General features: G+C 47.9%; 4 protein-coding genes across 4 annotated transcripts; 2 read left to right on the forward strand and 2 right to left on the reverse strand.

The window, feature by feature from the left end:
* Positions 1 to 1411: 1411 nt before the first annotated feature.
* BCR38DRAFT_352188 (YjeF-related protein N-terminus-domain-containing protein) lies at positions 1412 to 3652 on the forward strand (the record flags this gene model as incomplete). The annotated part of the gene is made up of 2 exons (XM_040856691.1): positions 1412 to 2116; positions 2183 to 3652. The coding sequence occupies 2 exons, from the start codon at positions 1412 to 1414 to the stop codon at positions 3650 to 3652; spliced, it is 2175 nt and encodes a 724-aa protein (XP_040711743.1).
* A 727-nt stretch (positions 3653 to 4379) lies between these two features.
* On the forward strand, positions 4380 to 5060 carry BCR38DRAFT_445501 (uncharacterized protein). Its single transcript, XM_040861019.1, has one exon. The coding sequence runs from the start codon at positions 4568 to 4570 to the stop codon at positions 4970 to 4972; it is 405 nt and encodes a 134-aa protein (XP_040711744.1). The 5' UTR covers positions 4380 to 4567; the 3' UTR covers positions 4973 to 5060.
* Positions 5061 to 10165: 5105 nt separating this feature from the next.
* BCR38DRAFT_412774 (uncharacterized protein) lies at positions 10166 to 10806 on the reverse strand (the record flags this gene model as incomplete). Its single annotated transcript, XM_040858740.1, has 2 exons — positions 10166 to 10389; positions 10431 to 10806. The coding sequence occupies 2 exons, from the start codon at positions 10804 to 10806 to the stop codon at positions 10166 to 10168; spliced, it is 600 nt and encodes a 199-aa protein (XP_040711745.1).
* A 1019-nt stretch (positions 10807 to 11825) lies between these two features.
* BCR38DRAFT_352092 (uncharacterized protein) lies at positions 11826 to 12330 on the reverse strand (the record flags this gene model as incomplete). The annotated part of the gene is made up of 2 exons (XM_040856688.1): positions 11826 to 11876; positions 12049 to 12330. 2 exons carry the CDS (start codon positions 12328 to 12330, stop codon positions 11826 to 11828), a joined length of 333 nt encoding a protein of 110 aa, XP_040711746.1.
* Between the last annotated feature and the right edge of the window lie 555 nt (positions 12331 to 12885).

Here is a 12885-nt window from a genome sequence, read left to right on the forward strand (position 1 = left end):
ACAAACGGCTTCCTTCCTGGTGGAAGCCGGCCCGCCTCGGATGACACTTGTGGCTCTGACAGAAATGCCTGGGAGTCCTGTCACTTATATATCCATCTCTCCTTCACTGATCTCGTTGGATCACTCCTATTCTTCGTGATCCGTCACGTGACCTTCTCTAGTCGGTCCGTCCTTCTTCCGTTCCTATCTTCTATCCTTGTTTCCGGTCCTTTCCTGCAGGTATCCACCTAAGGCCTGCCAACGGGCCTATTCTGTGTTGGTTAGGAACGTGGTTCGTAACATATACTTTATCCTAAAAACTAGTAGAATTCGCTTTTCTAGGTTTTTCTTAAGCCCTTTTTGGAGAGTTTAGAGAGGGAGGTAATATGAGAATAAGTATCAAGGCGTTATATCTTCTATAGAACAAATTTCTTATCCTAATTAGACATAGTCGTATCTAGTACTAATGAATTAGGAATTTCCTTTGAAAGCAGTAGATTGCTACTATGCGGTATATTAGTTAACGATGTTAGGATTTTAAGTAGTTTGATTTTATTTTGATGTCATTTGTATTTACCTTTCCAGTCTCTCCTGTACCTTGAGTAGGGCTATTAAGGTAGTGTTAGGCAACCTTGGTGGGCTTTGCCAAGACCACCAAGGTTACCACGTGACTTAGCCCTTCGGGACTAAGTCCAACCTTCGTGCTCCATAGGACTAGATAGAATGTCATGCTTTTACAACCTCACAAATCTTTGACCACCTTTGCGTGTAACAGGTAGTATTCTATTTTAGACTGTTTAAACTATCATAGGGAAGATTCTTTAACTACTATAGGTAGTATTAGCGGTAGTTAGTCCAATCACTCCCTTGTGATCTTGAGGCGAGACTCTGCACATGCCACATCCCACGCGACTCCCAGGATCAAGTGGAGCAAGAGCATGTGACACGCCTGTCTGCTGCTATCGATAAGAAAAGCTTAGCAAAGCTAAACTACTGGAGAATCGACAGACGGCGATGCATCAGAAGCTTTGGACAGTTGAGGAATTCCATCCCACTTTACCACAAACACGATCAGCTCCCACGTGGACGATTGTGATCTCCATGAATACGCCGCTGACTTGATCTGTCTGTCGAGCGGGTGACAGGACACACGGCATCATCGCAGTGGAATAACGCAAAAGTCGTCGCCTCCTTTGCCACTATTCCTCCAGGATCGACCCTGGAATCAACCTGCAATAGAGGTGAAATAATAGTGGAATAAAGGCAAAAGAACACTGGTCATCCTAAGCTGTCTCAAGGCTGTCCCAGGTTGTCCCACTGCGTCATCCCAGAAAATTCCACTGGCCATTCGTTCTTGCGCCCGCAACGACCAGACATCACGGCCAGTCAAGCTTCGCAACCGCAACAACCTGTTCCTCGGCAATCGTTCAAGATGGCAGACATGTTTATAGGGGTTCGGATGACCGTGGTACTCCGGTCTGGCTATTCCATGACTGGAGTAGTTGCTCAGATCATCCCCAATCAAGTACTGGTTCTGCATCAGGTTCATTCCAATGTAGGCCAGTACGCTGAGACGGTACACATCGACCCGAACGATATTGAAGATATCTTCGATTCCAGCAGAATGCCTGCTGTGACAAACCCCTCGGGGGCCGGTCCGCTGGGTTTCACAGCACCCTCCGCCAATGCCATCCCTGCGCCGATCGTTCCTTCCTCCAATACACCAACATTCCAGGACCCTGCAATTCTTAGTATGGGACGGCGTCCTGGACCGAATATCGGAGAAAAGAGAGACCCTACACCGCCAGCCATCACGAAGATCACCAGCCTTGTTAAAACTCTGGAAGAGGCGCCAGGGAACGACCAACATACACCTATCAAGCGCCTTGAGGAAAGCTTGGGTAAGTTAAGCATCGTGCCTCCGGGGCCAGAGACGGGACCAGAGACGGGACCAGAAGCGGAAGTGACGCCGACAGCGCCCAGCGCTCCGGGCGCAAGACGGAAGACACGCCGCAAGCAGAAGGGTAGTCGAAGCCAGCCTGAAGGCGAGAATACGCCCGTCACAGTCAAGGAAACTGATGAAGCGGGGGGCCAAGGAGGCTCTGGCTCTGGGTGGAGGCAAACACCGATTCTACAGGTCAGTACCCTGCCCCTTTATGGCAACCACCGTGGTAATTTGCCAATTGCTCATGTGGGAATTCAGTCGACCAAGTCATTCCAGCCTTTCGCATCCCTTAAGAGGGGTCAGAAGCCGAATGCTGATGGCTGGGCCTCGGAGGATGTCACCGATGTTCAAGGCGCTGGCGATTTCGACTTCGAGGGTAATCTCACCAAGTTCGACAAGCGAAACATATTCCAGGAGATGCGCCAACAGGACAAGGTTGATGATGCTGAGCGCCTCGTATCCCACAATCGTCTTCCGCGCTCGAAACCTGGTACCGCCGGGGGAAAGAATCTACACTACTCGGAGAACGTCCTAGATATGCCATCAACTTCGTCGGCCGCACAGGCACCGGGGTTAGTATCGAAGCTGAAAGAAACCCCCGACGACTTTTGGAAAAGCGAAGCTGATGATACTAACATGAATGGAGGGGAACGACTGAGTGGTAGAGAAGGCAGCGGGCGAAGTTCACGCCTTAGGGGGGAATCTCGAATGTCGACGAGACGCTCCCGGTCCCGGAAGGCGAGTGCCACGCAAAGTATCCTTGGGCCCAGCAGAATCAACTCGGGCCAGCCGCCTCCGGCTACAGCTGAAGGTTTCTATTCTATGGGTTCAAGTCGACGGGTCGAGACAGTCACCCATCTGCAAATGCTTAATCTTGAGAATATTGCGCACAATGAGATGGGTCTGACTGAAGATCTCATGGCCGAGAATGCTGGGCGGAGCATCGCCGAGGTTGCCCTGTCGGCCCTCAACGATCCAGCCGTAACACTTCGTAACGCTGCCGCTTCCCCTGGGCCAAATACGCCTACTATCGTCGTCATGGCGGGAAACAACAAATCAAGTGTACGTGCCATCTCAGCTGGACGTCATCTTCGAAACCGAGGCATTAATGTCCTTGTTTGTGTGGTCGGCATCGAGCGAGAAAAGGACCTGATCGAAGAGGTCCAGAAGCAGATTAGGCTCTTTCGCAATTTCGGCGGCGCTGTGCTCTCCAAGACGCAGCTTTTCAAGCAGCTCAGCAAGGCCACTACGAGCCTCAATTCATCGCCACAGATCTCTGTCACCCTTATCGTTGACGCTCTTCTCGGACTCTCGATCGCTTTCGAGGAATTACGCAAGAGCGATCAAGCTAGTACCTACGAATTGATGGAGTGGGCCAATCGCAACGAGGCCTTTGTTATGGCTGTTGACGTACCCAGTGGAATAGATCCAACAGCCGGAAAGGTTAACATCATCGACGGCGCGAGGCTTTACGTCCACCCCCGATACGTAATTGCTCTTGGGGCGCCGAAACAGGGACTGCTGAGAGCAATGCAGATCGGCTACGAAGAGCAAGCCGACATCGCAGTCGAGGACTGGAAGCTCTATTTAGCGGACATTGGCCTAGGTGCCTCGACGATTTGGCGGAAAGCGGCCACCAAACTGCGTCGTGGGATTGGTATTGACTTCGGGGATAAGTGGGTCATGGAAATGCGGTATCAGCAGCAACTGGACAAGCCTCTGGAATGAGGTGGCATAGCATCGTCACTTTATCATGGGGTCCCATGGGTGAATGAACGCTGCCTCGGTTTTATTCCGCTGTCTATTGAAGTGGTATCGCACAGAACAAGACATGGTTTTCGCATGGGAATTATTCCATCTCACTGCTGTTGTCCTGGCAATTTGGGAGAAGCATACAAGTCATGTGCTTGAGCCTTTGAATTTAGCATAGCGCTGGTGTTGGCGGTATAGTTGATTTTGAAACCGAGAGCCATTTAAGAATATCAGCTACATTTCTTTCTACCAATCCATACAAGTGTAATATGTCATCTCAGCAAGCTTGATGGCTCGTCATGCTCAATTGCTGGCTTCATTGAGGAGAAGGGCTCGGACGCAGGTGACAGATATTTCAGTCAAGACGTATACACTTGCAAGTTATAAGATCCAAAGTTGGTGGATCGTTCCAAGCCTGGGAACTACTGATTAATGTATTTGTGTCGCTAGGAGAGTTGCAAACACAATACAAGAGTCCTCCATTGGACATTCAAAGTCAAGACACCCACTTCTAGGGGATGAGTAAGCCACTCACAAGCTCACATCTTGGTTTGCCTCTTGGGTTTGCGCATGCAGGTTTACCTCACCGCCAGGCCGCGTTTTGCAGTTAGTGCCGAGAGTATTAGTAAGCTCATAGATCGACACGTGTGGATTAAGGTTCACATATGACCGACTCGAAGAACTCGGAGACGAGCTCGGGGTTCGGACTATTAGTGAATATACTTGGCCGAGTATTCGGCTCAGCGCCCACGGCCATAGATAGATCAATAAATTCCTTCCTGAAGTGTCTGGAATTAGCAGGTAGTTATACGCTATATATCACTCTTCTACACATAATTAAATGCCTCAGATTGGTTATTATCTATATTTATGATACAGTCCTAGGCGAAAATGTCGACAATCCGCCACAGCGTCCTCATTATTGGCATAAAGTTCAATGCCCCTATTCCAGATCATTTCAGAGATGTATTCGGGCCAGCAGAGGGACTCGCCGCAAAGCTGGAAGCCGACAGTGCGCGTGCTGCCAAAGCCGGATTCAACTGCCATCTGCATCAGCTCGATCCAGTCCAGCCCGAAGAAGCACTCAGGGAGCTTGAGGCAAAGCTCAAGACCGGTTCATATTGCGGTGTGATGTGGGGCGGTGGCCTAAGACTCTTGCCAGAAAAGACGGCTTTGTTTGAGGCAATCATCAATTTGTTCAGGGAGTTGGTGTCGAATGTCCCATTTATGTTCAATACGGGACCGGATACCATATGTGATGCTTTGGAGAGGAATTTTGGGGTGAAAATTGAATAAGGGAATCAAGTCAGTTTTTAACTGTGGTCAGGGAGGACTTGGACCTTTCTCTTATATGGAAATGCCGAAGGTGGACACATTGAAGGACAGCTGAATTATGTTTAGATTTTATAGAAATGAGGTCTAACTACTTCATAGCTTCAGCTGTCGAATTTCCAAGACCAATGTGACTTAATAGCGATGCGTGTCTCGGGCGATTTTAGCAGGTTGCTAGCAGGTGGCCTCAACCGATAGCACTCACAGAGACGCCATGCAAGATCTGCGTATGGTTTTGCATTTTCAATTATCCGTCTTCCTAACCTGAGGCTTTTTTTGCGTTGATATTCGAAGAGGTAGGAGACAATGCGGGCCACGGTTAAAGGTTGTATCCAGCGTTGATTACATTTAAGCTGCGAACAAAATCCATTGTAAAACACTAGTATGTACTTCAATACAATCATAAAGGGTTTCGATGAGATGAGTCTCGCAAAGAGCAATTATAGATGGAAACTATTGTGTTTTGATGTTTTATTACTATATGCAACGGCCACAGCGTCGTTATACATGTATAGATAGGTTGTGCTAAGCTAAGATGGTCGAGGAGGGCAGTGGTAGGCTAGTGGGCTTTCCGTAATGGAAGAGTGGAGGAGCTTTGACACATGCCTTCATCTCACTTCACAATATTCATGAGTGTATGAGGTGGATTCGCTGTCCTTGCTCCTGTAGCTGTACCAAAGAATGGCTTCGTGAGGACACCAGTCTTGACCCCAGGTATGGGATTGGATTTACTTGGTTGGCATACGTTGATGTATTAAGTAAAGTATATGGAGCTGCCTTGTAACCTACGGGGACGAGGAGATCAAAATTGGATGCGAACCACAATGGGAAGCAGCGCGCTGCCACCCAAGCAGGCCGTCATTACCGGTCCGGCATAGGGACTCTGTCTTCCCCATTTTGCCTCACAACTGGGCCGCACGCAGCAAAAGTTCTCTCTCTCATAGTACGCTTACTCGACCACGTCGGGCTAATCCGACTCCGTCATCACCAAAGCCCCAACACCTTCTTTACCTCTACGGCCACAACGATCTTGTAGCTCCGATATGTGGTTCCCAAAATAACCTTCTTTTTATATCAGCAGGTCCTATGAAAAGATGTCAAATTACATCAACTTAAAACTTCCTGTTCTGAGCTTCAATTTCTCATTCCTGGAGTAATGAGGTGAAAATTGAATTTGCCGGGGATTTCATGCTCTTTTCCAGTCAATGCAACTCGATGGAATGGCCAATCAGGCCGACTTCTTCTCCGAGATCACACTTCGTAGCTCAAATGATTCAGGATTAGACCAGCAAGTTTCTCTTCATGATGCGGGAGCGGATGAGAACGTGGCTCTCCGCTATGCCGCATTAGATGAAAGGATACCTTCTCACAACGACGGTTCGTACAGACAGGTATATATTGGTTTGGACACTGAAAGGGAACAACGTCTTCATAACAGAAACTCGTATAGGGGATTTACTCCGCATCATGGAGTCAACACCGCGTCGCCAATATCAGCGACCATGTCGCCGTTCAGAGAGATCTTGTCCCCTTCTAGAGAGACCAGTTACCTGTAGAGGAACCTCGTCACCTCCCAGAGAGACCCTGGTTAAAGCAAGGACATAGATGCAAGTTGAGACAGACGTTGTCATCGTAACGTTGCAAGTATACCGGAGCAGACTAGGCGAAAGTCAGGAATACATTCAAAGGTACTACCTGGAAAACGACTACACCCTCCAGACCGTGGTAATCATAGGGAAGGAACCTCACAACTTTCGAGCAACTTAAGTCCAACTAACTCCCTTGCCAATCGTAACTGTCTAAGTTGAATGTAATTTGAAAATGTACAAGATACAATTAACCAAGTGGGGTTTTCGAAAGAGCTTCACTGAAAAAAACTGCATAACCTACTTAGAGGTGTTGCCGTCAGGAAGGTGGTTCGAAAGACTACTGATGCTGCCCACATCGGCCGCTACTTCAATTGGAAGACGTCCAAGTAACACGACGTGGATGAAGATGAACATCATGGACCTTCTTTCATCAAGGATGTGCTACAGGGATCCAGAGTTTAGGGAATGACTTGCTAGGTGGTATTTTCACATTGGTGGGACATTCAAGTCTTCTTTTGCAGTATCTTGGCCTTGATGCAACACACCGTAGCATGGACGGCATTGACGATCATGTAATGTTCCAACAGGCGATGATAGTAGATAGAATTGGGGTTTCATCTTCAGGGACCGGAAACTGGGTCGGGGCCTCAGTGCATACAGGCATCGTAGAGGGGCCGGGTCAATATTACGGCATTCTGTGGTATCGCACTTGAATATAGTTGTAAAGTAGTCGTTAGTAACATAGGCAACTTGCTTTAAAGTAACAAGTGCATGTTGATGAATATGTGAAATACCCTAACCTCAGATAAGGTACAGCACTGCCAGAGAATCTAAGGACCCACAAATACATGCTTCTACTCGGACTAAGTGTTGAATGGTCAACGGTATAAGAGTGGTTGGCTCAAATATAATGGGTAGAACCCGAGCAGCCATTCCCAAGTTACGTATACGCTATAGAAAAACTATGCCTAGATCTCGGAAAACTTAATTCTCGAACCCACGCAAGGTTTCTTCCTAGATTGGTACAGCGAGTTACATGTTTTTTAATGCACCAAAAGCGTCTCATTTCTCCGGAACGAGACTTCAAGGTTGTTTAAATCGATGGTAAGTCCTAGGCATCATGTGCCCTCTACGATCAATACTTGAGGATACCCCGTCTCTCATCAACGAAAAGGCGCGCATCAGTGGGAAAAACAAGCAAACATAGTCACCATGGCTTCAAACGAAGTTGCTCCTAGCCATCACGAGCCCATCACTATCACAACTGTTTCGACCGAAATTGCTCGCAGCCATCATAAGGCCACAAAAGCTTTAAAACCAGAACCTGTGATGGAAACTCCCAAATATGCTCCATCTGTCAAGAACCCAAGATCGCAGCTTCTGACACCATTAGCCTGACATTTGGATACCATTCCACCAGCTGTCTCGGCATCTGGCGTAGACGACATTCCACACACGCACTGACCTTGCTGTCGATGGTTCCTGCACCAGGCATCGTTCCCGAAATGGAGAAGGACGAGGCGTCCCATCGCAGCGCCTGTTCCGAAACTTGTTCGAAATTCTAGACGCGTTGATGGGCGACGAGTCAGTGGTCAAAGAAGGGAACAATCTCTTGGAGAGCATACGGAAATTCAAGAAGACAATACGATAAGCCGACGCTGTTCGTACTGCGGATGGCGGGCCCGGAGGTTGACGAAGTAGAGGTTTATGCTGATAGTAGGTGGATATTCCAATGGGGGTAAGTTGATTGTGCGGGCAGTTCTGAGGATAAAAGCCGTGCTAAGTTGGTTGTGAAAAAGCAAAAGGAAAACACACTGAAAATGGATCAATGGCATATCTTCTAACGGCTACATAATATACTCACAACGCTCGAGTTGTCAAGAGGATATCACAGCGCTGTTTGCGTGGCTGAACACCCGATGACTCCGCAATCGGTATCAGCGCCCTATATATCACAATTTGAGGGTAGTATCATCTTCGCAGCATAAAAAGCCTGTTAATTGCTTGAGTATTAATATTCGTCCCAACTAACGACACTATTCGTGAGACACAGCTTCGCTCTAGAGCTGAGTCATGCACAAAGCCTAAAGAAAGGCGAATGTAATGATAAGTATAAGTTGACTTCGCCTCTGTACTAGAGGTCTTTCTCGGAGGCATGGAAGATGCTTCGTGTATACTACGAAGCACACTTGAGGTTTTTTCTTATGATGTTGCGACTTGAGGCCATGTACCCGTAACAATTATTGCGGTGAGTATATATCCTTTGTTGAAGTCAGTGGGATGTAATGAGCTTTTCGTTGCCTCACAGTGTCAAGAGTGGTTAATGGCGCCAAATACCTGCATCGAATACAGTTTCGCCAACCGGTGGATTTATAGACCATGTCTCATGTAACAGAATCGATGAAAAAGTCATTTCTCCCGAAGTCACCCCATACATATTAACTCTGTGAGAAGATCTGTTGATTAATATTGCTCTTGCTGTTGGGGACAAGTTTCAGACCACAGAACTCGCTTCCTGAGATATTCGAAACAGTCACTATGAATCGACAACATTCCACCGCCGATTTGGACAACAACACGGCCGACGAAGATCAAGGAGAAAAACGCCTTACTGGTAAAATTTCCCAGCCTACAATTAAAGATGCACCAGAGGAAGAAATTATATGCTCGATATGTCTTGGCCATGACGAGACTGAAATCTCTGGCTTAGTAACCTACCCTGCCGCCACACATTCCACCAGCGGTGCATTGACAAATGGGCGCTAGACTCCAAGAAGATTCAATGTCCATACTGCCGCAGCTCCCTGCAATATAAGCGCTGCCGCCATCGTTATTTCTCGGTTCAATCGCCACCCAACATAATTCTGCCACGCCACGAATTCGAGGGCGCCTGTCGAGTCTGTGCTCCCACGCCCCTTTCCCAGGTCTGGTTCCAGCAAAACTCCAACCTCCATAATGGCGGAGCCGTCAACGCGGAGGACGCAGATGCCATATACTAGAGCTACATACGAAGAAAGACCCTTACCACCGTGCGTCCTCCTCCTCCGAGACAAGCCAAATATGATCACCTCCTGTGGGCCATGGATGTGATCACAGGGCTAGCGATGACAAGGAAAGCGGTAGCGCTGATCACTAAAGTGAAAGAGCAGCTTCAGGAACTGCGCTGGATATTAAAGATCCTCAGGTCGTACGAAAGACCCAACAGTACGACGTGGGGCCCGAGATGGTTGAGATGGTTTTGGACGTGGCCAGCGCTGATGGATGCTTCGGCCGACAACCAGATCAAGCTATTTGACCTGCCCGAGATCCGTCAGAGCTGTGTTAATTTTACCCTCATCGGAGGGCCATATGGCGTGATTAGGTGGAGGGGTGAGGTTGATGCTCAGGGCCATCAAGGGGGTAACTCTTTTGTAGCGACTTGCCAAGCTCATTTGATTGTTAAAACGCGTGTTCTCTACTGGTATACGTTCTTCACTGAATTTTTATATATCCATAGAAACATAAGTAGAAAGCAGCCAAGATATTCGCTCCCCAGTGAATCAAAGTGTGAAAAGAAGCCAATTTATCATTAGGTGATAGCCTCGTGCGACGCTGGCCGGACTTGATCATCGACAGCATTGACATTAGCATCGTGCTGGTGTAGGAGCATTATTTCACAAGCCAGATACCGGTTTGCCGTCTCGAAATCGTTCCCGTCCAAGTAGATTACACACAATCCACCAACAGAGTTGTCAGCCATCTCCATCTGACCACGGACACCTTGTATTTGCATGGGGAATCTTGCTCGCGCGGCTGCATACAATATGAAGGCACGGATAGTATCATGCACATACTGCACAGTGTTGGACAGTTCTTCAATCTGCTTAAAGTGCCCGCACTAATTGGGTACCTGCGTTTCTGCGTTGCTGCGTTCTCATCAGCACTTGTGGACAGGACTTCTTGGAGCTCGCCCAGGAGTAGGGGTCTTTTTGCAGCACTAAGCTTATTCTGCTCGTGAAACCCACACTCGTTGATTGTATCGACGGTGATGTAGTTGGTTGTGAAAAGGCAGAGCTTGGCGGTGAGAGGATCCAAGACCGTTGCAGAGTCGTACAGCGGTGATTCTGCCTTTGACATAGCATGGGACATAACTTTTACTCGGACAGGGGCAAGGTTTGGGCGAATGAGGGACTGCAGTATTGGTTGGCTCTGCTGGCAACGATTGTGCATTGTCGAAAGGCGGAAAGAAGGAACCCGACTCATCGTCCTTGTAATCAATAAATTATTGATTGAATACACCAATCCTGATCTAACTATTGGTAAAATATGACAGTACACCTATGTGAACTAACAATATGGTACGTTTATTACCTGATGATTATGTTCCCAGATCCCACTCACGAAAGGAACTAGTCACAGAATAATGCCGAGGTTGTTTCTGCTTACTTTCGCCTATGAGCCATAGTATTTTGCTTCCCTTGTCGTTTCTCCATTTGCGAAAAACGACATTGTCGAAGATCCAGTTGCACGTGGTGTGGTGCATCTTTGCGCGGGCCTGCTTTGAAAGTTGTGATGTGATCAAAGTTCGACGAGGCATCGAGTTTACGTTAATCCTCCTTGGCTACGGCACTTATTATTGTCTCTTTGGTATATTGTGTATCAATATGTCTTGATTCAGATGGATCGAGACGGACGTTGTAACTTAACTTTACGTCGTTGTTCTGTCAGTGACCTCCATGTGCTTGCTTCATCCAATCCAGCATCGGCCTTACCCACGAAAGCCAACAAAGATTTCCATTGAGCTAAAGCAACATGCCCTTCCTTGAGTGGATGTTGCTGCTCTCGGTAGGCTGCTTGCGCCTTCGCCAAGCCGATCTCATATTTCACCTCAAGAGCCCTGTCTTGGATAAGTCGAACATGACTTTGGACCTCCGCTTGGAACGATTTTCTTAGTACATTCACCAGCTGTAACTGCCCTAAGCAACAGTAAGCCAGTTTCAAGATAGGGCATACCCGTCATACCTACAAGGTCGCCTGACAGCTTCCACTATCGTCTTGCAGCAACGGACTATTGAGGCATGGAAGTCACAAATAGCCAGCTGTAACCGTGTCGACGAAGGAAACAAGGGCTGGTATTCATTGAACCTTGGTGACCATTTGTCAAAGTCAAAGAAGGTCTTGGAAAGCTCTTCAAAGTACGAGGCGAAGTTGGCAGTGACCTGTCTATTCGATTAGCTTTAAGACAGTGTTTACGAATTGAAGGGATAACGCACCAACATAGTCAACTTAACAACACCCCACTACGGCGATAAGGATTAGTCATCGTCGCATGCATGCAGGAACACGAAGAGATAAAGAGGTAGCGCTAATCATGTGCCAAGAGGACAATCGCAACGCGTGTAACGTTTGACAACTTCGACTGTGGTAGACTGAAAGGGGGAATGAACGACTTGAAATTGAAAATTCACGCACTACTAAAGCTGCAATGGCTGGGTTTGAGGACGCAAAAGTGTCTACAATACCAGAGAATTGCTGTACGGAGAGCAGAATAGGATACAAGCGCGTAGCGATGCTCGAACCTCTTCGCTGGGTATTCTCGCGATCCAGCAAGGCTGTGAACTGGATCACCGAGTCAGCATTGGGAGTTCCCTTGATCCGCTGAAGTTTCGTTTTGTCTTCTTTGCTGAGAACACCTTGGAAATCATCGAGCGCGGACTGTAAGCCAGCTGTAGGGTTTGTGGTTGCGGATGCCATCTGTTGGCGCTGGTGTGGATGAGTTGCAAAGCTTTGGCGAAGTTGCGCCGGCGGGAACCGATTTTATCTTGCGTGGTCACATGAGTCGTGCGATGTCAACGGACCAATAAAAGGGATGTCTGTTCTGGGAACGATTCAGGTCTGCTTTTGCGTATGGCTGAAATGAAATCTGCCTCGTATAACAAGATCAAGTGCGACACTCTGGAGGACTTCAGCGCCTAGGTTACTCCAAAAATATAACGATAATTATGGAGAGGGGGCATACGCACTCATCCGTAGTTTTCTGGAAACACGGAAATTGCGAGTCGTCGGAAGGCTGGCACCTTCTTGAAATGATGCTTTCAAGGACCCGAGACTTTCAAGGTTTTGCACATACATGATAAAATCTCAATCAATTGATGTTGGACAGAAGCCGGAAGTCTCAAGGTCCCCCGGCCCCTTAGTCGCCAGATGCCTCAAGCCTTTGCTGGCTTGACGTTGTCCTCATCTTCACATCGAAACCATCACACAGCACCCAAACATCGCAGCAGCTCAATAGCAAGAAACCGATCGTCC

Source organism: Pseudomassariella vexata (genome assembly GCF_002105095.1).
Source record: "Pseudomassariella vexata strain CBS 129021 chromosome Unknown BCR38scaffold_14, whole genome shotgun sequence".
Lineage (NCBI taxonomy): Eukaryota > Fungi > Ascomycota > Sordariomycetes > Amphisphaeriales > Pseudomassariaceae > Pseudomassariella > Pseudomassariella vexata.